General features: G+C 38.8%; 3 protein-coding genes, 1 long non-coding RNA gene and 1 pseudogene across 7 annotated transcripts; 2 read left to right on the forward strand and 3 right to left on the reverse strand.

Annotated features, from left to right (window-relative positions):
- Positions 1-208: 208 nt before the first annotated feature.
- LOC113029790 (homeobox protein DLX-6-like) lies at positions 209-1,126 on the reverse strand. The gene is made up of 3 exons (XM_026180803.1): positions 1,039-1,126; positions 854-937; positions 209-705 (listed from the first exon to the last, which is right to left on the reverse strand). The coding sequence occupies exons 1-3, from the start codon at positions 1,078-1,080 to the stop codon at positions 433-435; spliced, it is 399 nt and encodes a 132-aa protein (XP_026036588.1). The 5' UTR covers positions 1,081-1,126; the 3' UTR covers positions 209-432.
- A 3,020-nt stretch (positions 1,127-4,146) lies between these two features.
- LOC113029897 (homeobox protein NANOG-like) lies at positions 4,147-5,780 on the reverse strand. The gene is made up of 4 exons (XM_026180917.1): positions 5,750-5,780; positions 4,976-5,340; positions 4,791-4,874; positions 4,147-4,642 (listed from the first exon to the last, which is right to left on the reverse strand). The coding sequence occupies exons 1-4, from the start codon at positions 5,778-5,780 to the stop codon at positions 4,370-4,372; spliced, it is 753 nt and encodes a 250-aa protein (XP_026036702.1). The 3' UTR covers positions 4,147-4,369.
- A 2,525-nt stretch (positions 5,781-8,305) lies between these two features.
- Positions 8,306-9,717, reverse strand: LOC113029898 (homeobox protein NANOGP8-like). Its single transcript, XM_026180918.1, has 4 exons — positions 9,687-9,717; positions 8,913-9,277; positions 8,727-8,810; positions 8,306-8,578 (listed from the first exon to the last, which is right to left on the reverse strand). Exons 1-4 carry the CDS (start codon positions 9,715-9,717, stop codon positions 8,306-8,308), a joined length of 753 nt encoding a protein of 250 aa, XP_026036703.1.
- A 3,737-nt stretch (positions 9,718-13,454) lies between these two features.
- On the forward strand, positions 13,455-14,313 carry LOC113029899 (homeobox protein NANOG-like; annotated as a pseudogene).
- A 5,834-nt stretch (positions 14,314-20,147) lies between these two features.
- Positions 20,148-24,197, forward strand: LOC113029920 (uncharacterized). Of its 4 annotated transcripts, none has more exons than XR_003273517.1 (3): positions 20,148-20,292; positions 20,390-20,538; positions 20,821-24,197. It is a non-coding gene; the product is annotated as an uncharacterized LOC113029920 (long non-coding RNA). The 4 variants fall into 4 exon arrangements; XR_003273519.1 differs by having other exon boundaries at positions 20,472-20,538; XR_003273518.1 differs by having other exon boundaries at positions 20,148-20,274.
- The last annotated feature ends 2,685 nt before the right edge of the window (positions 24,198-26,882 follow it).

A 26,882-nucleotide genomic window follows, 5' to 3' on the forward strand; every position in this document is an offset into this window, starting at 1 on the left:
AGATTTCATTACACTTTTTAACACCAAATATGTTTGAGACTCAATAAAAATGACGCATGGAGAAAGTATTTTGTTTTAGCAAAGTCCTCATTTATTGGAAGAAAAATCATTACAGATTCATGTTGACTTTACAACAGTTACACCATATAAAAAGTGGACTTTATCAATCACTCACACAAGCCTTAATCTACCCCACCAACTATGACCAAGCTAATTTTTCCTGGTTTTGTAAAAGTGTAAATGACGAAGAAGTTCACTGAGTTTTATCAAACCTGCCTCTGTGTTAACTTTTAAATAACTTTACATTAAAATGAAAACATAAAAAAAATAACATTAGCGTCCAGTATATCAGAAATACCAATCTTAAGGCTTCAGAATGATAGTTGAGAAATGAAAGAGAGATGTAACAGTAGCTACAGCCATCTTTAGCTGTTAGCAAGGCTCTCCGCTTTCTCTGTAAAAACTTGCACTGTGAAGTCCAGGGTCGTTCATATTCCATGCAGTGCTTAAGACACCGGTGTTGCAATCATAATGTCCGTTGCCTGGTGGCATCGACCAGCCAAACATCTGGGGTGAGTTGTGGAGGGTCCATTGAGGTCCAGAGACAACATTGCCCACAGCATCAGGATAGTGGGCCTGATTATTTGCACCCTTTCTCATGAAGCTGATGTCCAGTTGTTCGCTGAGTGAGGATGCTCCCTGAAACTGAATCACAGACAGATGCACAGTCAGTAAAACCACAATACAGAGTTCTTGTTTTAAATTATAATCAATACGCTTCATCTAATTAAATGAATTCCCCAGATAGTGACTGAATTAAAAACAGTTCTGTTTAATAATTGGAGATACTTACATGAAGCGGGACGCCCTGATTGAGATGATGAGAATCTGGAATCTTCCTAAACTTTCTTCTTCGGTTTTGAAACCAAGTCTTCACCTAAGATGGAGGGAAGCAGAAGAAATTTAATGAGTACAATAGACCCAACATTCAAAACGAATTCAGTTCCTTGTGTTCTAGTAACCTTGAAAAACACTCACCTGTTTGTAGGTCAGTCCTGTCAGCTCTGCCAACTCTGTCATCTCTTGTGGGTCAGGGTAAATTTTCTGATTAAAGTGATGGTCAAGAGTTTTTAACTGGCTGTCTGAGAACAGCCCTCAGGTCCTTCCTTTGAGCACCTTGGCCTTTTCGTCCTTCACACGCGTAGTACTTGTGACAGTGTTGCTGCCCTCCTGGTTTCTTGGGGAAGCAAAAACCAGTTCCTCCTCCGTGACGGAGCTGGAAACAGCTTCAGCAGCCTCAGACATGTTGTTGCTCATCTCCTTAGCGAGAGCTGCCTCAGCCCATGCTGCAAGTTCTTCCAAGGGAAGACTCCCTTGCAGGCTGCTGCCAGAAATCCACAAGTCTGTGAGGACAGAAAGACAGAGGCTAAGTAAGCACAAATATATATGGTCCACATGGGTCACCGTGGCTACTGATATGTTTTGGCACAGTTGAGTTTTTTAACAGAAAATAATACAAAAGGGATCAACTGATGAGCCTTAATCAATTTCCCACACACAATGTCACTTGATTTTACTTGCTGAATTATTAAAATGTGCCACCAGATGTTGCCAATTAGAAAGTTTCAAAAGTGACTCAAAGCCCAGATGGTCCTGAAGTGGACTCTCTGTTCAGCTGTGGAGGGAGAAATGGTGACTTCTGCCATCAGGACTTACAACACAGAGTGAAAGGGTATTTTTGCTCAAAGATGTCTTCGAGGTTAGCCAACTCTGTTCACATTAGCTCACTAGACAACAATGCTGAGTACATACCTGGAGAAAAGTGCGTCCCATAATCTTCCATCTTTAAAATCCCAGTGATTAAAACAGGAAAGCTGGAGAAAGTATATCTGCTGAAAGAGCTCCAAACCAGGCAGGAAGGTGCTATGTGTCCTAAGACTGACTTAAGAGCAATTCTGGGCTTTTAAGGAGGTTTGTGGGTGTGGGCAGGAATGTGGGGGGTTGAGCTTCTTCTTTTGTGAGTTACTTTACAAAGCAGTCAGGCAGTTTCTACCAACTGGCATCATTTACATTTCTTTAAAATACTGTTTCTCAGGTCTGAAAAAAAGAAAGTGCAGTTAGAATTTTATTATTCTACACATTGTAAACCAGAGTTGTATTTAACTCCAGTAGCATCATTAGAGCGACTTAAGAACAATACTCCTGAGTCAGAAACTGTACAGTTCTGTTTTGTTTGATGAAAAATAGATAAGAAGTTTAAAAAGTCACATTTTTTATACCCCTATGTAAGTTAGTTCCAGCAGGTAAAGGTGTGGGACTTTTATTGGCTGAATCAGTTTTGGGTTAATTCTATAGGACTAGATTGAGCTACATGAAGAGAAGAACGATTTCTTTTTTTTTACTAAAAACTCACAGAAACCTGATATGCTGTCAGACATACAGACATACATTACATGTTATTTCTTTCATTCTCTTTTTTTTATCCTGATCAAGTTCTAAATGTTGTGGGACAAAGATTTGTTTGTTGCTTTATAAATTGTGTGTAGAGGTCTGAGGTCAACCAAGTCTATAAATTTAAGAGTATTTAATGAAAAGGCTGAAAAGTGGGTTTGGTGGTTCTGTTGAAGCAGTTTTATTTACAATCGTAAGTCTGTTATTTATCATCAGTTTATTAATGATAGAATTTCTACGACTCCAACATAGTATGAGTTTTGTTTTGCTCATATCCAGTGAAATATGACTGCAGAAAAACTCTTCAATTTCTTAAATTGATTTTCTAGTTCATTCACAAGTTGTTCCATGTTACTTCCACAATAACTTTGTATCGTCTGCAAACAATATGACTTCTGTGTCTTTGCAGTTACTTCAAATTAAGACATGTCAATACAAACACCTTTACCCTCACTTATCTCTCATGGCCCTGGTGCCAACTGTCTGCATTGACTTGATAATTAATCAGAGGTAGCAGGGTGTGATACAGGAACTCTAAAAGACACATTAGCATATGTTTAGTGGTCACTGGGTGAACTAGGTGTGTCTCTAATTCTGAATAAGCCAGAGGGGGCCAGATGCATGTGTCTATGGGGTTTATGATGGGCGTTGGTGTGGCTCATTAGCCTTGCTATTGTTTTACAATGTAGAGGTGAAACTACCATTTGCTACCTTATAAACTCAGTAATGTTCTTTACATGATCACAAAGATCTAAATTAGAGGTGTAAGTCATTGTTTGTATGTAATATTGGTTTAATTTGGCTTATTTTAAAACATTTTTATACATATCAGGTTTCAATACTCACTGAAATAATGCAGATTCCATGCAAAACATATTTAAAACTGAGCTGTATTTGCTCTGATACATTTGAAATTATAAACTATGTGTACAAATTTTCTGATAATAGAAAGTAAATTAATCATCGGTGCAAAGATCAACTTGGTTGCCTTTTCTGAAACAACCAGAGCAGGAAGTTAAATCAAAATCATCTAACACAGATCTAGTTGACATGAAAGCAGAACAAGCAAAACTGTTCTCAACTCACCAGTGAGAAATACCCATAAAAATCATGATATACACCAGTTTGTCCTACTGAAAACGTTAGGTCCAGATGAACAGAATCAACTTTTTGGGATTTCCTTACCTGGATGATTGAGCACGCATCAAGGTATTTACAGAAGCCACAGATTCTATTGAATTCTAATATTTCTAAAATCAATGGGTTTTAAGATAAAGGGCCTAATATTCACCCCATACCTACCATTTACTAAAAGTACAGAAAACAGAACAGATCAGAATCCTGATATCCTGTCAGCTCAGTCATTGATACTAGCTACTATTTACAATATCTGTGATATTGAACATTAACTGTTGTAAGGCTCTCCACCTTGGCTGATGTGTGAAGGAGAAAGCACACACCCACCTGTGATGAGAAACCAAACATGAGATTTCATTACACTTTTTAACACCAAATATGTTTGAGACTCAATAAAAATGACGCATGGAGAAAGTATTTTGTTTTAGCAAAGTCCTCATTTATTGGAAGAAAAATCATTACAGATTCATGTTGACTTTACAACAGTTACACCATATAAAAAGTGGACTTTATCAATCACTCACACAAGCCTTAATCTACCCCACCAACTATGACCAAGCTAATTTTTCCTGGTTTTGTAAAAGTGTAAATGACGAAGAAGTTCACTGAGTTTTATCAAACCCGCCTCTGTGTTAACTTTTAAATAACTTTACATTAAAATGAAAACATAAAAAAAATAACATTAGCGTCCAGTATATCAGAAATACCAATCTTAAGGCTTCAGAATGATAGTTGAGAAATGAAAGAGAGATGTAACAGTAGCTACAGCCATCTTTAGCTGTTAGCAAGGCTCTCCGCTTTCTCTGTAAAAACTTGCACTGTGAAGTCCAGGGTCGTTCATATTCCATGCAGTGCTTAAGACACCGGTGTTGCAATCATAATGTCCGTTGCCTGGTGGCATCGACCAGCCAAACATCTGGGGTGAGTTGTGGAGGGTCCATTGAGGTCCAGAGACAACATTGCCCACAGCATCAGGATAGTGGGCCTGATTATTTGCACCCTTTCTCATGAAGCTGATGTCCAGTTGTTCGCTGAGTGAGGATGCTCCCTGAAACTGAATCACAGACAGATGCACAGTCAGTAAAACCACAATACAGAGTTCTTGTTTTAAATTATAATCAATACGCTTCATCTAATTAAATGAATTCCCCAGATAGTGACTGAATTAAAAACAGTTCTGTTTAATAATTGGAGATACTTACATGAAGCGGGACGCCCTGATTGAGATGATGAGAATCTGGAATCTTCCTAAACTTTCTTCTTCGGTTTTGAAACCAAGTCTTCACCTAAGATGGAGGGAAGCAGAAGAAATTTAATGAGTACAATAGATCCAACATTCAAAACGAATTCAGTTCCTTGTGTTCTAGTAACCTTGAAAAACACTCACCTGTTTGTAGGTCAGTCCTGTCAGCTCTGCCAACTCTGTCATCTCTTGTGGGTCAGGGTAAATTTTCTGATTAAAGTGATGGTCAAGAGTTTTTAACTGGCTGTCTGAGAACAGCCCTCGGGTCCTTCCTTTGAGCACCTTGGCCTTTTCGTCCTTCACACGCGTAGTACTTGTGACAGTGTTGCTGCCCTCCTGGTTTCTTGGGGAAGCAAAAACCAGTTCCTCCTCTGTGACGGAGCTGGAAACAGCTTCAGCAGCCTCAGACATGTTGTTGCTCATCTCCTTAGCGAGAGCTGCCTCAGCCCATGCTGCAAGTTCTTCCAAGGGAAGACTCCCTTGCAGGCTGCTGCCAGAAATCCACAAGTCTGTGAGGACAGAAAGACAGAGGATAAGTAAGCACAAATATATATGGTCCACATGGGTCACCGTGGCTACTGATATGTTTTGGCACAGTTGAGTTTTTTAACAGAAAATAATACAAAAGGGATCAACTGATGAGCCTTAATCAATTTCCCACACACAATGTCACTTGATTTTACTTGCTGAATTATTAAAATGTGCCACCAGATGTTGCCAATTAGAAAGTTTCAAAAGTGACTCAAAGCCCAGATGGTCCTGAAGTGGACTCTCTGTTCAGCTGTGGAGGGAGAAATGGTGACTTCTGCCATCAGGACTTACAACACAGAGTGAAAGGGTATTTTTGCTCAAAGATGTCTTCGAGGTTAGCCAACTCTGTTCACATTAGCTCACTAGACAACAATGCTGAGTACATACCTGGAGAAAAGTGCATCCCATAATCTTCCATCTTTGAAATCCCAGTGATTAAAACAGGAAAGCTGGAAAAACTATATCTGCTGAAAGAGCTCCAAACCAGGCAGGAAGGTGCTATGTGTCCTAAGACTGACTTAAGAGCAATTCTGGGCTTTTAAGGAGGTTTGTGGGTGTGGGCAGGAATGTGGGGGGTTGAGCTTCTTCTTTTGTGAGTTACTTTACAAAGCAGTCAGGCTGTTTCTACCAACTGGCATCATTTACATTTCTTTAAAATACTGTTTCTCAGGTCTGAAAAAAGAAAGTGCAGTTAGAATTTTATTATTCTACACATTGTAAACCAGAGTTGTATTTAACTCCAGTAGCATCATTAGAGTGACTTAAGAACAATACTCCTGAGTCAGAAACTGTACAGTTCTGTTTTGTTTGATGAAAAATAGATAAGAAGTTTAAAAAGTCACATTTTTTATACTCCTATGTAAGTTAGTTCCAGCAGGTGAAGGTGTGGGACTTTTATTGGCTGAATCAGTTTTGGGTTAATTCTATAGGACTAGATTGAGCTACATGAAGAGAAGAACGATTTCTTTTTTTTTTACTAAAAACTCACAGAAACCTGATATGCTGTCAGACATACAGACATACATTACATGTTATTTCTTTCGTTCTCTTTTTTTATCCTGATCAAGTTCTAAATGTTGTGGGACAAAGATTTGTTTGTTGCTTTATAAATTGTGTGTAGAGGTCTGAGGTCAACCAAGTCTTTAAATTTAAGAGTATTTAATGAAAAGGCTAAAAAGTGGGTTTGGTGGTTCTGTTGAAGCAGTTTTATTTACGATCGTAAGTCTGTTATTTATCATCAGTTTATTAATGATAGAATTTCTACGACTCCAACATAGTATGAGTTTTGTTTTGCTCACATCCAGTGAAATATGATTGCAGAAAAACTCTTCAATTTCTTAAATTGGTTTTCTAGTTCATTCACAAGTTGTTCCACGTTACTTCCACAATAACTTTGTATCGTCTGCAAACAATATGACTTCTGTGTCTTTGCAGTTACTTCAAATTAAGACATGTCAATACAAACACCTTTACCCTCACTTATCTCTCATGGCCCTGGTGCCAACTGTCTGCATTGACTTGATAATTAATCAGAGGTAGCAGGGTGTGATACAGGAACTCTAAAAGACACATTAGCGTATGTTTAGTGGTCACTGGGTGAACTAGGTGTGTCTCTAATTCTGAATAAGCCAGAGGGGGCCAGATGCATGTGTCTATGGGGTTTATGATGGGCGTTGGTGTGGCTCATTAGCCTTGCTATTGTTTTACAATGTAGAGGTGAAACTACCATTTGCTACCTTATAAACTCAGTAATGTTCTCTACATGATCACAAAGATCTAAATTAGAGGTGTAAGTCATTGTTTGTATGTAATATTGGTTTAATTTGGCTTATTTTAAAACATTTTTATACATATCAGGTTTCAATACTCACTGAAATAATGCAGATTCCATGCAAAACATATTTAAAACTGAGCTGTATTTGCTCTGATACATTTGAAATTATAAACTATGTGTACAAATTTTCTGATAATAGAAAGTAAATTAATCATCGGTGCAAAGATCAACTTGGTTGCCTTTTCTGAAACAACCAGAGCAGGAAGTTAAATCAAAATCATCTAACACAGATCTAGTTGACATGAAAGCAGAACAAGCAAAACTGTTCTCAACTCACCAGTGAGAAATACCCATAAAAATCATGATATACACCAGTTTGTCCTACTGAAAACGTTAGGTCCAGATGAACAGAATCAACTTTTTGGGATTTCCTTACCTGGATGATTGAGCACGCATCAAGGTATTTACAGAAGCCACAGATTCTATTGAATTCTAATATTTCTAAAATCAATGGGTTTTAAGATAAAGGGCCTAATGTTCACCCCATACCTACCATTTACTAAAAGTACAGAAAACAGAACAGATCAGAATCCTGATATCCTGTCAGCTCAGTCATTGATACTAGCTACTATTTACAATATCTGTGATATTGAACATTAACTGTTGTAAGGCTCTCCACCTTGGCTGATGTGTGAAGGAGAAAGCACACACCCACCTGTGACAAGAAACCAAACATGAGATTTCATTACACTTTTTAACACCAAATATGTTTGAGACTCAATAAAAATGACGCATGGAGAAAGTATTTTGTTTTAGCAAAGTCCTCATTTATTGGAAGAAAAATCATTACAGATTCATGTTGACTTTACAACAGTTACACCATATAAAAAGTGGACTTTATCAATCACTCACACAAGCCTTAATCTACCCCACCAACTATGACCAAGCTAATTTTTCCTTGTTTTGTAAAAGTGTAAATGACGAAGAAGTTCACTGAGTTTTATCAAACCTGCCTCTGTGTTAACTTTTAAATAACTTTACATTAAAATGAAAACATAAAAAAAATAACATTAGCGTCCAGTATATCAGAAATACCAATCTTAAGGCTTCAGAATGATAGTTGAGAAATGAAAGAGAGATGTAACAGTAGCTACAGCCATCTTTAGCTGTTAGTAAGGCTCTCCGCTTTCTCTGTAAAAACTTGCACTGTGAAGTCCAGGGTCGTTCATATTCCATGCAGTGCTTAAGACACCGGTGTTGCAATCATAATGTCCGTTGCCTGGTGGCATCGACCAGCCAAACATCTGGGGTGAGTTGTGGAGGGTCCATTGAGGTCCAGAGACAACATTGCCCACAGCATCAGGATAGTGGGCCTGATTATTTGCACCCTTTCTCATGAAGCTGATGTCCAGTTGTTCGCTGAGTGAGGATGCTCCCTGAAACTGAATCACAGACAGATGCACAGTCAGTAAAACCACAATACAGAGTTCTTGTTTTAAATTATAATCAATGCACTTCATCTAATTAAATGAATTCCCCAGATAGTGACTGAATTAAAAACAGTTCTGTTTAATAATTGGAGATACTTACATGAAGCGGGACGCCCTGATTGAGATGATGAGAATCTGGAATCTTCCTAAACTTTCTTCTTCGGTTTTGAAACCAAGTCTTCACCTAAAGATGGAGGGAAGCAGAAGAAATTTAATGAGTACAATAGATCCAACATTCAAAACGAATTCAGTTCCTTGTGTTCTAGTAACCTTGAAAAACACTCACCTGTTTGTAGGTCAGTCCTGTCAGCTCTGCCAACTCTGTCATCTCTTGTGGGTCAGGGTAAATTTTCTGATTAAAGTGATGGTCAAGAGTTTTTAACTGGCTGTCTGAGAACAGCCCTCGGGTCCTTCCTTTGAGCACCTTGGCCTTTTCGTCCTTCACACACATAGTACTTGTGACAGTGTTGCTGCCCTCCTGGTTTCTTGGGGAAGCAAAAACCAGTTCCTCCTCCGTGACGGAGCTGGAAACAGCTTCAGCAGCCTCAGACATGTTGTTGCTCATCTCCTTAGCGAGAGCTGCCTCAGCCCATGCTGCAAGTTCTTCCAAGGGAAGATTCCCTTGCAGGCTGCTGCCAGAAATCCACAAGTCTATGAGGACAGAAAGACAGAGGCTAAGTAAGCACAAATATATATGGTCCACATGGGTCACCGTGGCTACTGATATGTTTTGGCACAGTTGAGTTTTTTAACAGAAAATAATACAAAAGGGATCAACTGATGAGCCTTAATCAATTTCCCACACACAATGTCACTTGATTTTACTTGCTGAATTATTAAAATGTGCCACCAGATGTTGCCAATTAGAAAGTTTCAAAAGTGACTCAAAGCCCAGATGGTCCTGAAGTGGACTCTCTGTTCAGCTGTGGAGGGAGAAATGGTGACTTCTGCCATCAGGACTTACAACACAGAGTGAAAGGGTATTTTTGCTCAAAGATGTCTTCGAGATTAGCCAACTCTGTTCACATTAGCTCACTAGACAACAATGCTGAGTACATACCTGGAGAAAAGTGCATCCCATAATCTTCCATCTTTGAAATCCCAGTGATTAAAACAGGAAAGCTGGAGAAAGTATATCTGCTGAAAGAGCTCCAAACCAGGCAGGAAGGTGCTATGTGTCCTAAGACTGACTTAAGAGCAATTCTGGGCTTTTAAGGAGGTTTGTGGGTGTGGGCAGGAATGTGGGGGGTTGAGCTTCTTCTTTTGTGAGTTACTTTACAAAGCAGTCAGGCAGTTTCTACCAACTGGCATCATTTACATTTCTTTAAAATACTGTTTCTCAGGTCTGAAAAAAAGAAAGTGCAGTTAGAATTTTATTATTCTACACATTGTAAACCAGAGTTGTATTTAACTCCACTAGCATCATTAGAGTGACTTAAGAACAATACTCCTGAGTCAGAAACTGTACAGTTCTGTTTTGTTTGATGAAAAATAGATAAGAAGTTTAAAAAGTCACATTTTTTATACTCCTATGTAAGTTAGTTCCAGCAGGTAAAGGTGTGGGACTTTTATTGGCTGAATCAGTTTTGGGTTAATTCTATAGGACTAGATTGAGCTACATGAAGAGAAGAACGATTTCTTTTTTTTTACTAAAAACTCACAGAAACCTGATATGCTGTCAGACATACAGACATACATTACATGTTATTTCTTTCGTTCTCTTTTTTTTATTCTGATCAAGTTCTAAATGTTGTGGGACAAAGATTTGTTTGTTGCTTTATAAATTGTGTGTAGAGGTCTGAGGTCAACCAAGTCTTTAAATTTAAGAGTATTTAATGAAAAGGCTGAAAAGTGGGTTTGGTGGTTCTGTTGAAGCAGTTTTATTTACGATCGTAAGTCTGTTATTTATCATCAGTTTATTAATGATAGAATTTCTACGACTCCAACATAGTATGAGTTTTGTTTTGCTCATATCCAGTGAAATATGATTGCAGAAAAACTCTTCAATTTCTTAAATTGATTTTCTAGTTCATTCACAAGTTGTTCCATGTTACTTCCACAATAACTTTGTATCGTCTGCAAACAATATGACTTCTGTGTCTTTGCAGTTACTTCAAATTAAGACATGTCAATACAAACACCTTTACCCTCACTTATCTCTCATGGCCCTGGTGCCAACTGTCTGCATTGACTTGATAATTAATCAGAGGTAGCAGGGTGTGATACAGGAACTCTAAAAGACACATTAGCGTATGTTTAGTGGTCACTGGGTGAACTAGGTGTGTCTCTAATTCTGAATAAGCCAGAGGGGGCCAGATGCATGTGTCTATGGGGTTTATGATGGGCGTTGGTGTGGCTCATTAGCCTTGCTATTGTTTTACAATGTAGAGGTGAAACTACCATTTGCTACCTTATAAACTCAGTAATGTTCTCTACATGATCACAAAGATCTAAATTAGAGGTGTAAGTCATTGTTTGTATGTAATATTGGTTTAATTTGGCTTATTTTAAAACATTTTTATACATATCAGGTTTCAATACTCACTGAAATAATGCAGATTCCATGCAAAACATATTTAAAACTGAGCTGTATTTGCTCTGATACATTTGAAATTATAAACTATGTGTACAAATTTTCTGATAATAGAAAGTAAATTAATCATCGGTGCAAAGATCAACTTGGTTGCCTTTTCTGAAACAACCAGAGCAGGAAGTTAAATCAAAATCATCTAACACAGATCTAGTTGACATGAAAGCAGAACAAGCAAAACTGTTCTCAACTCACCAGTGAGAAATACCCATAAAAATCATGATATACACCAGTTTGTCCTACTGAAAACGTTAGGTCCAGATGAACAGAATCAACTTTTTGGGATTTCCTTACCTGGATGATTGAGCACGCATCAAGGTATTTACAGAAGCCACAGATTCTATTGAATTCTAATATTTCTAAAATCAATGGGTTTTAAGATAAAGGGCCTAATGTTCACCCCATACCTACCATTTACTAAAAGTACAGAAAACAGAACAGATCAGAATCCTGATATCCTGTCAGCTCAGTCATTGATACTAGCTACTATTTACAATATCTGTGATATTGAACATTAACTGTTGTAAGGCTCTCCACCTTGGCTGATGTGTGAAGGAGAAAGCACACACCCACCTGTGACAAGAAACCAAACATGAGATTTCATTACACTTTTTAACACCAAATATGTTTGAGACTCAATAAAAATGACGCATGGAGAAAGTATTTTGTTTTAGCAAAGTCCTCATTTATTGGAAGAAAAATCATTACAGATTCATGTTGACTTTACAACAGTTACACCATATAAAAAGTGGACTTTATCAATCACTCACACAAGCCTTAATCTACCCCACCAACTATGACCAAGATAATTTTTCCTGGTTTTGTAAAAGTGTAAATGACGAAGAAGTTCACTGAGTTTTATCAAACCCGCCTCTGTGTTAACTTTTAAATAACTTTACATTAAAATGAAAACATAAAAAAAATAACATTAGCGTCCAGTATATCAGAAATACCAATCTTAAGGCTTCAGAATGATAGTTGAGAAATGAAAGAGAGATGTAACAGTAGCTACAGCCATCTTTAGCTGTTAGCAAGGCTCTCCGCTTTCTCTGTAAAAACTTGCACTGTGAAGTCCAGGGTCGTTCATATTCCATGCAGTGCTTAAGACACCAGTGTTGCAATCATAATGTCCGTTGCCTGGTGGCATCGACCAGCCAAACATCTGGGGTGAGTTGTGGAGGGTCCATTGAGGTCCAGAGACAACATTGCCCACAGCATCAGGATAGTGGGCCTGATTATTTGCACCCTTTCTCATGAAGCTGATGTCCAGTTGTTCGCTGAGTGAGGATGCTCCCTGAAACTGAATCACAGACAGATGCACAGTCAGTAAAACCACAATACAGAGTTCTTGTTTTAAATTATAATCAATACGCTTCATCTAATTAAATGAATTCCCCAGATAGTGACTGAATTAAAAACAGTTCTGTTTAATAATTGGAGATACTTACATGAAGCGGGACGCCCTGATTGAGATGATGAGAATCTGGAATCCTCCTAAACTTTCTTCTTCGGTTTTGAAACCAAGTCTTCACCTAAAGATGGAGGGAAGCAGAAGAAATTTAATGAGTACAATAGACCCAACATTCAAAACGAATTCAGTTCCTTATGTTCTAGTAACCTTGAAAAACACTCACCTGTTTGTAGGTCAGTCCTGTCAGCTCTGCCAACTCTGTCATCTCTTGTGGGTCAGGGTAAATTTTCTGATTAATGTGCTGGACCAGAGTTTTTAACTGGCTGTCTGAGAACAGCCCTCGGGTCCTTCCTTTGAGCACCTTGGCCTTTTCTTCCTTCACACACGTAGTACTTGTTACAGTGTTGCTGCCCTCCTGGTTTCTTGGGGAAGCAAAAACCAGTTCCTCCTCCATGACGGAGCTGGAAACAGCTTCAGCATTGTGTTGATGCTCAGTCATCAGGTAAGTAAATCCGTAAAGGTTGATTCAGTTCACCTGGATGTAATATTTTCAATGGAAGAAATGTTTTGTCACTCAAATGAGTGACTTCTTCAGTCTGAGACCTTTTGGGATTTAAGACTTATCAATTTAACTTTTGTTTATTATTTCTATTAGAAAGTCAGTCGTGCCAAAACATATCAGTAACTGACCCATGTGGACCATATAGACTTGTGCTTACTTGTCCTCTTGTCTCTTTACCCTCACAGACTCGTGGAGTTCAGGCAGCGGCCCTGAAGGGAGTCTTTCCTTGGAAGAACTCGCTACATGGGCAGAGACTGCTCTACAAATGGAGATGATCAACAAAACTACTGATACCTCTGAGGCTGTTTCCAGTTCAGTCTCAGAGCAGAAACAAGATTTTGCTCTCCCAAGAAGCCAGGATGGCAACATCACTGCCACTCTGCACCATCCCAGCACTGCTCCAGAGAAACCTAAAGGAAAGGCCCGGGTGGTGTTCACAGAGAGACAGTTGATTATTCTTGTCTAACACTTTAATGCGAAACATTACTATGAGCCAAGAGAGATGAAACAGCTGGCATAGATGACAGGACTGACCTACAAACAGGTGAGTGTTTTTCAACTTGTTAGAATCTAAGAAATTGAATTTCGGGTCCATTGTACTCATGAAATGTTTTCTGTTTTCTTCTATCTTTAGGTAAAAACTTGGTTTCAAAACAGACGGAGTAAGTTTAGGAGGAGGTCACATCCTCAGCATGTGAATCAGGGCGTCCCACTTCATGTAAGTATCTCCAATTATTGAAAAGCCCTGTTTGTGATTCTGTCATTATCTGGGGAATTGATTGTATTTAATGAAATGTAATGTCAATAATTTAAAAGAAGTATTCTGGTTTTACTGACAGTGAATCTGTGGTTCAATTTCAGGGAGAGGGACAGCCCCCACTCAGGGAGTTGTATACCCAGCACCTGGAGGTAAACTCAATCACAAATGGTGCATATTATCATCATGCTGTGGACCATTTTGCAGCTGGACCTCAATGGACCTTCCCCACCTCGCCCCGGATGTTTGGCTGGTCAATGCCACCAGGCAACGTCAATAAAGGAGGCTGGAAGTATGACTAAACACTAAAGTTCATCTAAAGAATCTGGACCTGGATCAAAGATTTTCCCAGGAATACCTCAAATAACATCCCTAGCTCAAAGCCCTAGCTTTGAATACTTCATCTTAAAAAACCCGAAATGATACATTGAAAAGTTTCTGCCTCTGTGATTATCTTCCTAAGACTCTAAATGTTGGGTTTGCTTTTAATTATTCACAAGTCTGATGTTTGGAGTAAAGCCTCCAAAAAGCATTTTATTGTCACCTTTTCTACTCTCTGCCCTATGAAACTGAAGTCTTGAAATGAAACATGCAATGTTATTAAATCTTCCCCTTACTGAACACCTGAAGTCAGCTCAATTAAAGTGTAGGATGCTGCTGATGGACATGCATGTTTGTATCAGGGCTGTGTTGGGATCTGTCAGGGGATGTTACGGATGGGGCATGGTGGCTGGAGGTTGCCAGGTTCTTGCTCACAATCCCACCGATGATCATGACTGGGAAGCGTACCAGCAACCAGGCGCCTTGCAGCAGGAGCACGGTGGTGTCCAGCAGAGCCTGAGTGGAGCTGTCAGAACAGAGGAGCTGCAGGAATGAAACATCAAGTTAATAAATGAGCAGCACTGAGTCTAATAATCCATGTAATGTTGCCTTTGAGAGTTTCTGAAAAGCATTATGCCATGAGGTGTTTTTTAATTTTCTGAATGTGAGCAAAGAAATTCAAAGTGAATACAGATTAATGAATAAATCATTAACTGAATGAACGTGGATTGATATTGTACATTCAGCTATTAGATGATGATAACACCAGAGGTGCCCAACCCAATCTAACACTGTATATCTGAAACTATGACAGGCACGAAGTCATTCATGCCTGCTCAAATACTTTGAGTTTATCATCTAAATGTTACAAACAAACTTGGTGTGTTCGATTACAGTGCCGTCAACCTCTGAAGAAATTACAGCCAGAAGATTCCTGCTGATGATGTCACATTTTCAAGAAATGTTATAAAGAACATGGCAACTTTATTAGTCACACTTTGGTAGCACCAGGTTGGATCTTCTTTTGCCTTCAGATCTTCTTTGAGTCATGATTTACATTCAACAACAAGCTGAAAACACTCCTCAGACATTTTGATCCTTGTTGACATGACAACATGACACAGTTGCTGCAAATTAGATGGCTGCACATCAATCATGTGAAACTTCTGTTACACCACATCCTAAAGCTGCACCATTGTATTTGAGTTCAGTGAAGTCTATGGGCTCAAATTGTGGTCATAAATATTTTGTACTTGTAAACCAGTTTTGTACTTGGCACACACAAATTCATTTTAAACATACAAAATTGATTTACAAGTACAAAATATTTATGACCACAATTTGAGCCCATAGAAGTCCTTGTGATGTTGAAGAAACCAGCTCCAGATGGTCAGAGCTTTGTGACATGACTTATCCTTCTTGAAGCATTCAGCAGAAGATGGCACACAGTAAGTTCTGACCTTTCAAATGTTACATCAGAAATTGAAACTCATCACACCAGAAAACATCTCTCCAATCTTCTGTTGTCCAACTTTCCAAGTTTTTTTGACCTGTAGCTCGAGTTTCCTGTATTTAGCTGACATGAGTGGTACTTGGTGTGGTCTTCTGCTGCATCTTGCTGATGTGCATTCAAAGATGCTCTTCTGCACACCTCAGTTGTAAAAGTAGTAATTGTAGTTTCTGTTGTCTTCTTTCAATTCAAAGCAGTCTATCATTCTCCTTCAGGGATTCTAAAGGCCCTAAATGTTCTCTCAAGGTCGCACTTTGAATGTTGTTTATTGGCAAAAGATGAGACTCACTTATATTTATCAGACTGAGACCTGGCTGCCATGGATTCATGAGTGGGCTGGCTCTCACAGGAAAACACCAAGATGGCAAATGTGACTATGGCAGCACCAATACAGTCAGAAAAATCCTGAGTGCAAAAAGTATTTCCATCAATGAAGAAAGTTGTTCAGAGAGCTTGGATCAGCTGGAGAAACTGTGTTCAACGTGCACACACTTCTGAACCTGCACTGCTGCACTAAAACAAAGACAGTTACAATATCTACACAGTGCTAGTCTATATAAGACAATGGAGGGATCTGAGGCTGACTTTGTGCTTCTAGCTTGAGTCCAGCCTTTTTAATCAGAAGAAGACTGACTTGGGAAATAATGAACAGTAGATGGCAGTAACACACCAGTGATTGTAGAATAAGGAGGGGATGTTTTTCTCATTATCATTTAATATTTTAATATGCCATTATTAGTTCATTAGAAGTATATAACCAGCTTTGCATTAAGCATAAATTGAAGTTTTTGATCTTACATTATTCTTTGCATTACAGTGATGGTGATAACTTTAGTTTGATCTTTTCTTACAGGTACCAGAATAATAACATGATTTTCCATTGCAGATGTAACCATGATCATTCCATACACATTGCAGTTTGTTGCTCATTCTAGAGTTGTGCTCAAGGTAATTAAATGTTAAAAGCTACAGCCAGCGCGAGTCTGGCTGATCTATGGAGGGCAAAGGCTTTGAGCTTGGAAGGCCGCACGCGCTTACACAGCACTTATAAGATGTTATTCTTGGTGATTTTGTGCTTAGTCATGTTTTAATATGTTTTAAGTAGAAGTAGCTGATCCAGCAATATTCATTTAATATTATATACTTGATTTAGAGCAATACACACTGATGGTCTTAATAAATGAAAGAGTCCTTGTAGCTGCCATGTTGTGTCTTAGCAGGGTACAGACGGTTCCAGGAGACGGGGGCAGTTAGCGTCTGCCCTCGGGAAGGAGACAATGTTATTCTTTGTGTTAAATAAAATTGTCAACATTGATTGTATTACACCTGTCACTACGCATGAGGGGGCGTTCTAATACCCTGATTTCATAAAACTATGGAGATGTGTTTTTTGAGATGAGATCTGAGACTGTCTGCATACAGTGTCCATCTCCCACGTGTGTGTGATCATTAAATCATCGTTTGACTCAACCCGACCGGACCAGTGTTGTTATTGTGGGTTTTTCCTCTGGTGTCCATCCCCAATATTCTGAACCTTAACATGATGCATCTAGCCTGCCAAACCCAAAGAAGAAGAACATGGCAGCAAGATTTCTGAAAGATTCACTCACTTTTCAACAATCCCACCAAATATTGTAGATCATGATTGTAAGAGGCCTGTCTGAACTTAATATACAGATTTCATGCTGTTGTTAACTGTGTCATTTCTGATGGTTATGTTTAAGAGGTTTGTATTGAAAGTATTTTGTGATAGTTTATGGTGGGTCATGTGATTTGGGCGGTGTTGATTGCTTATTTTAGGCACCTGTTCATGCAGTGTCAGTTGGAGCAGAGAGGATTGCTGAGTTTTTGGTTCTCTTGCGTGTAGAGCTGGGCGATATGAGATTTTTTCATATCACGATATGTTTTTTTCATTTCAGGCGATAACGATATCTATCACGATATAAGCCAAATAACTATATTTGTAAGATTTAAATGTGCCGTTGCTCACAAGTAAAGTGTGAAATAATCAGCAGCTTGTTTTTATTTAAATATTTATTTCCCATAATAAGTTCAACAGGGTAGATGTACTTAAGGAACATGAGACTTTTTCAGATAAATAAAGGCAAATATTGCAAACTACACAAAAGGCAGCCGCTAAAGCGTTTAAGTTTCAAAATAGAACAAACGAAACAGACTAAATTGTCAATTCCACTTAGAAACAAAATATTAATTCTTAAAATAAATCTTAGTTTGTTTTACAGAAGAACAGACAAAACTGACTAACTTTTGTCAATATCAAATAAACTGAGAACTAAAAGGAAATTCTCAATCTCTCCTTGTTGTATAGCTGAGCTTTTCAAACACTTTTAACAGTTACTTTAGTCTGACAAAAGCCGAATGACGAATTAGCGCTTCCAGTCAGAGACTGAGGCTACGTCCACACGTACACGGGTATTTTTGAAAACGGAGATTTTCCGTTTTCGTTTTAAAAAATAATCCCGTCCACACATAAAGGCAGAAATGAAGGAAAATGCTGCTATGAACATGCCAAAGCAGCAGGTGGCGCTAGATTCCTAACCGTGCAGAAATGTTGGCCAATCAGAAGTCTAGAAGCCTCGGTGGGAAAAAGTAAACAAAGCTGGGGCATAGAAGCAGAACCGAGTCGTAAGTGTGGAGGGACAGTAACTGTGTGTATATGTAAGCATTTAAACACTGCAGAGAGTAGAATTAACAGTATTGTAGAAATTCATTTCACCGAAACAATAACGTGGCGCACAGTGTGACGCATGCACCAGTTTATTGTATTTCCAGACTTGCTTTCGGCACAATTTACAGTGCACCCTACTCTGTTTTTGTCAGACTTGAAATAGCCGAAATACCTTCACACTACGAGCTTCTATGGCTCTTCCGTTCGACAATCTCTCCGGCATTGGAACCATCATCTGTTTTCTCTTCGGTCACGCTCGGTTGATTTTTCTAGTCGGCACACTCATTTCCTCCATTACGCGCTGGCTCCATTACCCGCTGGCTGCTTCCCAAACAAACACACGTGCGGCTTGGCACTTGTGCTGTATGTAACAAGTCACGCGACGTGACACTGCGGCTGTGATTGGTAGCTCTGCGCTACTTAGTTTGGATTGGCTGACCTTTTTTTTTTTTTTTTTTTAATTTTAAGAGGACAAGAGCGGCGAGGTCTATCGCGATAGCTTAATTTCTCTATCGAGTAAAAGTTATATCGCGATACATATCGTTATCGTTCTATCACCCAGCTCTACTTGCGTGCTTCGCTTTAGTTTGTTTCCCTTAGTTTTCTTCTGTTATTGTTAAAGATTTAAAGTTCTTTTCTGTCTCAGTGAATCACTGTTTTTGTGGAAGGCGTCACAAAAGTATTCAGGTCCAGTCTCACCTTCTCAGCAACTTTTCATTTGATCCTGAAGTTGCTTAAATTTGCCAACAAAAATCCATCTATGGAAGAATCTCTACATGGAGCATGGCATCAAGGATGGAGAGGATTAAAGTCAGCAGATGTGGATCCAGACACGGAGGTAGGCCCTGACGGTTAAATAATTGCTGAAGTGAAGTTAGAAGCTTCATTTACTGGTGGATGTGCATAATAAGCTGCCCTGTTAATTGAAAAGTTTTACTATGCATGGCCTGTTTGGGGCTGTTGGTCTGCAGGATTGTTTGCTGCTGATTGCTGAGAGTTGAATGTGCGTGGGCACCGATGATGGTGTTTGTACTGAAATCTTGACACTGCTTTCTCCCACCACAATTGAACAGGGAGTCCACTTCAGTCCAGTTTGAAGAAACTGGTTTAAGCTGTTGGGAAGCATGAATCAGATGGTTGGGTGTAGAGCATCTGTTTAAATCTCTTTGGCACATTTCAACATCAATCTGGTATAGATCCACTCAGATGAAGATCTTGCACATTGCACTCACTCTGGCCTCAGTTAAAAAGGCCCTCAGCAGTCAATGGTTTGGTCAAGAAGGTGTTGAGATTGAACAACATGCCTTTAAAAGAGCTTCAGCTCTCCCTACATGAATGTGGCAGAAACTCTTGGAACATTACACTATCTTGAATTAAAGGTGGATGTTGGTTAGTTAACAGTTTGATTTTGGTCCTTTTCTCTCAGTTGAATTGATAAACGGCTTTCGTCTTAAAATCTACTACTCGTTGTCAGTTTCTTTGTCTCTCGCCACGGCATCTGACAAAGAGATGCTCTACAGTAGGGGTAGGGAACTCCAGGCCTCAAGAGCTGGTTTCCTGCAGATTTTAGATGTGTCCTTGATCCAACAAGGCTGAAATAAATGGCTAAATTAGCTGCTCAACATGTCTTGAAGTTCTCCAGAGGCTGGTAATGACCTAATCATTTGATTCAGGTGTGGTGAACCAGGATGAGATCTAAAACCTGCAGGACACCGGCTCTGGAGGACTAAGGTTCCCTACCCCTGCTCTACAGCCACAGACTCTGGTCAGGAGAAGAGATTTTCCAGTGCCTACTCTCCTGGGTTCAGGTGGGTGAAGTGGAACAGGTACATCCTAATGCAGTTTATGAACACATGACTGGTTATCATGTCTTCAACTCGCACTGAGCCTGACATCAGTGTGGTTGTTAATGCTGCAAAACAGGATGGTTTAAACAGATGCTTCGAAACCTCTGCAACAAACCACCTGCTCCAGCAGAGATGCTTAAACCAGTTTTGTGTTCCAGTCTGTGAAGCTGCAAAAATGGCAGACTGGAAGACTCCGATGGCTTTCATCAATCAGAATCTCAACAGGTATGTACTCAGCATTGTTGCCCAATGAGCAATGTTCAAGTGAAATCTGGTGGCAAATTGTATGAATGCAGCCAACGTGCAGAGTGTTTGTGTGATGCTATTCTGTATAAGAGTGAGCAATTTAGCCATTATTTAATTACTTTTTTGGTATCATTCAATGTTCTAAAGTGACTTGTGCCAAAGCATAACGGTAAATATTCTGACCCATGTGGACCATATAGTTATAATCATCCCTCCTTTTTCTCTTGTCGTTTTTTTTTTTGTTTGTTTTTTTTTGTTTAGGCGAAGACTTGTTGTCAGAACTGAAGGAGGAAGTTTAGGAAAACCAGCACATGATGCAGATAAATTTGAGCACTGTGGCTTGACAGGAGCAGGTCCTGCCTTACCTGAACACCTTTTTCAGTGATGGAGCTTCCTGTTTGTATCCAAACACTGGGTCAGTTAAAGAGGGTGGGGGGGTAAAGAAAGGCCACTTCCTCCCTTGTGTTGGTGTAGCTGAAGTTGTAGAAGTTAAATATTGCACAGTACTGTGTCAATATTTTCTCCTCTTGCCTTTGGTGCAGTTTATCCATCTAGATTATTTTGGTATGGACAACCCACTTTTGTAGTTTTTGCTGAGCTCTGTCTCTGAAAAGTAACGTTTCCATCCTAAAGAAATCCAGACTGTGTTACAGATCTACTGACCTTGTAGGAATTCTTTTCTTTCCTCTGAACTACATCTGCTAACCATATCAGTGTCCTGGAGGAAGCACGTAAAGGCTTTGAACAAGAAGCTTGACTTCATGACAGGCTTCATGCTTCTTTGTAGTTGGCAGGTGTAGACACTGCACCAGATTTCTGAGTTTCAACAAATTCATGCATTTCAATAATATTTGGGACTAGAAAAGGTGGCAGTCAAGAAACGGGCAGTGCTTCATTTAACAAAGTCAATATTTACAGCAGAAAAGATGCAGGTCTAGATCATTGGCTTTAAATATTTATTAAAAACCCTGGACTAACCTCCAGCCTTAAAACATGTTTAGCATAAAAATATTAACAGGTGTAATTAAGACATGTGTGCACAAAGTCTTTCAAATACAGCCTCTGTCATGTCAAGAAACATGAACAGAACATTTAAAATGGCTGTCAGATAAAATCCACAGCAAACCTGATATGCTGCCAGTGCCAGCTAGCTTCCATGTTGGAAAAACACAGATGATGTGGAAGTGCTTTAAATTTCTCTGAAAACCACCAGCATGTGGTTTCATAATCAGACCTCCACACATCATATTTCTGCCATGTTGTTTTTGAGACCAGTATAGCAAAAATCCTCATCTTGAGGCTCCAGAATGAGAATTCACAAATAAAAGGGGCAGTAACAGCAGCTACAGCCATCTTTATGCTGTTAGCAAGGCTCTCCACTTTGTGTAGAAACTTGCACTGTGAAGTCCGGGGTTGTTTACATTCAATGCGGTGCTGAAGACACTGGTGTTGCAATCATCATCTACATTATTTCTACAATTATTGGAAAATGAAACAACACATTTTCATCTCTTAATGTTATATAAAAAAACCTGTGATGGTGCTCTCTCTGATTTTCCAGTTTGTGTTTTGGATAGACTAAAATGTATTTACAATAGCCAGAGCCGACTGAATTCAAATATTTCTAAAATCTAATGGATTAAAAATAAAGGACCTAAAATTTACCCTGACTTCTATTTACTAAAAGAGATCAAATCTGAGACTCTGCTATGTTGAGCTACATAAAAGCAGAAATAGTAAAATTTAATACAAAAAAGCTGATATACATTAGTGTCTGTAATTAAAGGAGCATTAGCAGCTGGCAAGGCTCTCCACTTGCTCCTTCAAAACTTGTATTGTGAAGCCCGAATTTGTTTACATTCATACCAGTGTTTAAAACAACAGGGTTGAATTCATATCAGTTGTCCAGTGGCATCGACCAGCCAAACATCTGGTATGTTGTTGTTGTTTTGTTTGTTTGTTGTTGTTGTTTTTTGTGGAGGGTCCATTGAGGTCCAGGCACAACCTTGCCCACAGGATGATGATAGGGGCCCTGATAATTTGCACCATTTGTGATTGAGTTTACCTCCAGGTGTTGGGTGTACTCCCTGAAACTGAATCACTGAAAGATGCAGAGTCAGTTCTTGTGTAATTATAGTCAATACATTTCACCAAATGCAATTAATTCCCAAGATAATGACTGAATTAAAAACAGTTCTGTTTAATAATTGGAGATACTTGCATGAAGTGGGACGCCCTGATTGAGATGCTGAGAATCTGGACTCCTCCTAAACTTTCTCCTTCTGTTTTGAACCAAGTCTTCACCTAAAGATGGAGGAAAACAGAAAATATTTAATGAGTACAATAGACCCAACATTCAAAATGAATTCAGTTTCTCATGTTCTAGTAACCTTGAAAAACACTCACCTGTTTGTAGGTCAGTCCTGTCACCTCTGTCATCTCCCGTGGGTCATGGTAACATTTTTGGTTAAAGTGATGGACAAGAGGTTTTTATCTGGCTGTCTGAGAACAGCCCCCGGGTCCTTCCTTTGACCACCTGGGTCTTTTCTTCATTCTCTCACACAGTGCTTTTGACATTCTGGTTCTGTGGGACAGCAAAACTGTTCCTCTGTGACAGAGCTGGAAACAGCTTCAGCAGCCTCAAAGATGTTGTTCCTCGTCTCCTTATTGAGAGCACTCCCCACCCATGCAGTGAGCTCTGCCATGGGGAGACTTCCTTCAAGGCTGCTGCCAGAACTCCACAAGTCTATATGGTCCACATGGCTCAGCTCATCTGTGGTGCCATGAGTGACTTTAGAAAAGCCAATTATACCAGGGTAAACTGCTGAGTGGATTTTAAGGCCTAGAGTTGGTGTAGGCAAGAATGCACAGGACTGAAAAAATCATTTTTCCCTCATTGATCCACATTCATTGATTCATTGTTTAGAAAACTTAAAAAAAAAAAAAAACATTTAGAAAGTGGTCAAATAAATGAGCTCTCCTAAAACCTTCCACCTTATCTTTCTGAATATTCATCTTTGTTTGCAATTTATCATTTTAACCACTGATGTCTGAAGAAAAAGTGTAATCTCACAGATAATGACCTGTTTGTAGTATTGGGCGGCAGGATTTCAATTTCTTTATACCAGTGATATCAAAGTGATGCTGCAAGAGGTCGTTTATAAATTTGTAATCAGCTGTGTAAGATGGTAGCCTGGTATCACCTGCATATTAACTCACCTCCACATTTACTGTGGGAAATGGCCACTGATGTGTGAGTGGGTTTGTTTCACAACTGCTGTGAGCCAGTGGCTGTGATTGGGCTGGGTTCACTGAAGGCAGGTGTATTTGATTGCACTCTAGTCTAGTCTACTTATACTCCAGACTACAAGTACTGCTGTTAGTGATGGCCAAATGAAGCTTTCTGAAGTGTTGAAGCTTGTATTGGCCAAAAGTATGAAGAGCAGCTCGAATCTACAACTTTGAAATGAACTGCTTCATTATCATTGCCCAGTCACAGCTTCTGTTTAACATCATGTGATAATTCTGTCTGATATCAGGCTAACGTTGTGGTGCTTTGAACCTGTATTTTTCTCTGTGTGACACAATTTTGTCTGTTTCATGAATAAATGTGATGAATAAATTTGTTTAAACATGAACAATGGTGTGGTCTCCCTTTACTAGTAATTTAACATTTGTAAACATAACAGACCAAAAACATACAAGAATTTGCCTCCACTTAGACTTCTTCTGTTCTTTGGATTCATCATCAAACCATAAAGTGCTCTGCTGTGAGAATAATCTCTGAAGACTTGGTTTAACTACAATTGAATATAATAAACATACAATATTTGGGCCTTTGTAAAATTCAATCGCTAGTAAACTGATGATAAATAACATGGAAAAATATTTTTCTTTAATCCCTTGAACGGTTTTTATTTATTATCAAATGATGATGATGATATAGGAACCAAAATTGATTCAGCTAATAAAAGTGAATCTCATCCCATACCATTACCTGCTGGAATTAAGTTATACAGGAGCTTAAAAATGTGATTTATTAAAATAAATTATGGATTTTTTAGCAAACAAAACAGAATGCAATTAAACTACATTTTGGCTCCTGTTTAACTAATATTTGCATTACTTCTAAGACTTTTCCTGTAATATCAGTGCAAAGATGACAGTGTTAAAAGTGCAGAACTGTAATTTTGATTGGACGTGATGTAATTGTCTCAAACTGTACAATTCTGTGAGCAACAGCAGTTAATGATGGTCCGTTTGAAGCTGAAGACCGCATCACTGTGCTGCAGAAATACTGTGTCGGGGCTTGGTACGTCTGAAGTTTAATTCAGTACGTCACTGCTTTAGTCCTTGACTCAATGGTTTATAAGGAAGTGAATCACTGGTGGGATTTGTGGTGTGTGTTAGTGATTTTGTGCAAGAGATCAGTGTGCAACATATTGAAATACATTATTGGTCCAAGCCGTCATAAATAGTAAGTAGTGGGAAGAAAATGACCTTCAATGTTAAGCTTTTTGTTGACGTGTACAGTGTAGTATAAGCATTAGAAGATCTTAAATAAAACGGTAACAATTATGTAAAAGTCATTTTAATGAAAATGAACAGGAACTTTATAGATTTTCAAAGAAAGAATATGAAAACAACACTTTTTTTAAAAACGGTGCTCATCAAAATAGAAAACTGAACTTTTAACTTCCATCCATCTGTTCATTTAACTTAGAAGGAAGAAATGTCCTGCTGGTTAGGTGCATGTGCTCCCCTGTTATCTTTAACTAAGTGAGTTCACTTTGTGGCTGGGTGTTGTCTCAGTGTTGTCTCAGTATTCTCTCATCACAAACCTGTTTTATTTGACATTTCTCTTGTGCATGAGTTTAAAGCTGGTGCTCCACCCCGCCGCTGCTCTCTTCTCCTCCAGTGTCACAAGGTGTGCCACAGGCTTCATTCTAGTCCTGAGATGTGACATTGGATAATGGCCAGAAAAGAGTTTTACAGATTGTGATTTTTCCTGAGTGAAGTGAAATGGACTGGCATTTATGTAGCACTTTTCTAGTTTTGCTCTTAACTCATGACACTTTTTCATATATATTCATTCAGCACTTTCATAAATGTAAGCGCTTTAGTCGACTTAAATTAGGAGCTCTGGCACATTTTGAATAACCTTTTAACCCTTTAAAACCAGTCAGAGCGGGCACGCTCCGTTTTGCGTAACTATTTTTAAATCCCGGTAGCACTGCAACCACGTAAGCTAGCGAAAAAATTGTTTTTGCATATGAAACCGAAGGAGTTGTACTTACATCTTATGCCATCAGCTTGTCCTAAGTCAGTTTCCTTCCACATAAAGCTTTGCAAAAACTGCATAAAAAGCACTTGCAGCAACAAAAACATAATATTCCAGAAACACGTTTTGCCGATCCGATCAGCTGTTTGTAACACTTCCTACGTCCATCAGCGCGAACTATCACATGACCGCATGACCTGCCCGAAACCGGAAGTGACGTCATTTTCGCGGAAATGTAGTTTTTTACCATCAAGGCCTCATGAGCCTATACTTGTGTCTTTAAAAGTTATCTTTGACTTTATGACTTTCCGTGTCGTTTCTGGGATGCTCAGGACTCATATTGCACTGCTGGAAATAGTTTATTTTGATGCACATGCTGTTTTTTTGCAAATTTGGATTATAATATTTATTTTTTGTTTTTCCTGCAGTATATAAAAATTGGTGTATTTCAAAAATAAAACTATGAAGACACTTAAAATAAATTTCCTGTGGTGGGAAACTGTTTTGTGCAACTTTTTTGTATTTACAGTTTTGAGGGATAAGCCTCTTAAATTTCTCTAACTAGAAATATATGTTAAAAAGACAAAAACGATTTTATATTTCGTTGTAGTTTATTGCACTTTTTTGCAATTTATGCAATTACTATGCACTTAATGCATACATATTATTAAAGTTTAGGCTATAATGGTTGTATTGATGTATATCAACTTGAAATGCTCCCAAAAATGGCACTACAGCTGAAGGCTGTAAAATATAATATAAGCTCTGGCGGACTTGGTTCTATGGTAGGTCTTAAAGGGTTAATTAAAACCCAGTTAAAAACACATGAACTCATATAGCCCCTCTGACACCCTGTGTGTTTCCACACATGAACACGCATACCCCCGAGCACACCTGAACGCACATGCGCACACGCACGAAATCTGTCAAACAGGTTGTCAAACCAGTTTGGTTGGCCGCTATATTGGACAGGTAGCAACGTATTACTACTCATGGCCTAAATTTCTTCCCCGACTTCTTATTCCAAAGCCTTTGTCTGCTG

This window comes from Astatotilapia calliptera, chromosome 9, assembly GCF_900246225.1.
Source record: "Astatotilapia calliptera chromosome 9, fAstCal1.2, whole genome shotgun sequence".
Classification (NCBI taxonomy): Eukaryota; Metazoa; Chordata; class Actinopteri; order Cichliformes; family Cichlidae; genus Astatotilapia; species Astatotilapia calliptera.

Excerpts from the sequence above, each read along its gene's own strand:
- LOC113029790 (XM_026180803.1), bottom strand. The coding sequence starts at position 1,080 with ATGACAGAGTTGGCAGAGCTGACAGGACTGACCTACAAACAG. Across the intron at positions 938-1,038 it reads CAGGACTGACCTACAAACAG|GTGAAGACTTGGTTTCAAAA; the intron begins GTGAGTGTTTTT and ends CCTCCATCTTAG. Across the intron at positions 706-853 it reads ATCAGGGCGTCCCGCTTCAT|TTTCAGGGAGCATCCTCACT; the intron begins GTAAGTATCTCC and ends TCTGTGATTCAG.
- LOC113029897 (XM_026180917.1), bottom strand. The coding sequence starts at position 5,780 with ATGGAAGATTATGGGATGCACTTTTCTCCAG. Across the intron at positions 4,875-4,975 it reads CAGGACTGACCTACAAACAG|GTGAAGACTTGGTTTCAAAA; the intron begins GTGAGTGTTTTT and ends CCTCCATCTTAG. Across the intron at positions 4,643-4,790 it reads ATCAGGGCGTCCCGCTTCAT|TTTCAGGGAGCATCCTCACT; the intron begins GTAAGTATCTCC and ends TCTGTGATTCAG.
- LOC113029898 (XM_026180918.1), bottom strand. The coding sequence starts at position 9,717 with ATGGAAGATTATGGGATGCACTTTTCTCCAG. Across the intron at positions 9,278-9,686 it reads TGGGATGCACTTTTCTCCAG|ACTTGTGGATTTCTGGCAGC; the intron begins GTATGTACTCAG and ends CTGTCCTCATAG. Across the intron at positions 8,811-8,912 it reads CAGGACTGACCTACAAACAG|GTGAAGACTTGGTTTCAAAA; the intron begins GTGAGTGTTTTT and ends CTCCATCTTTAG.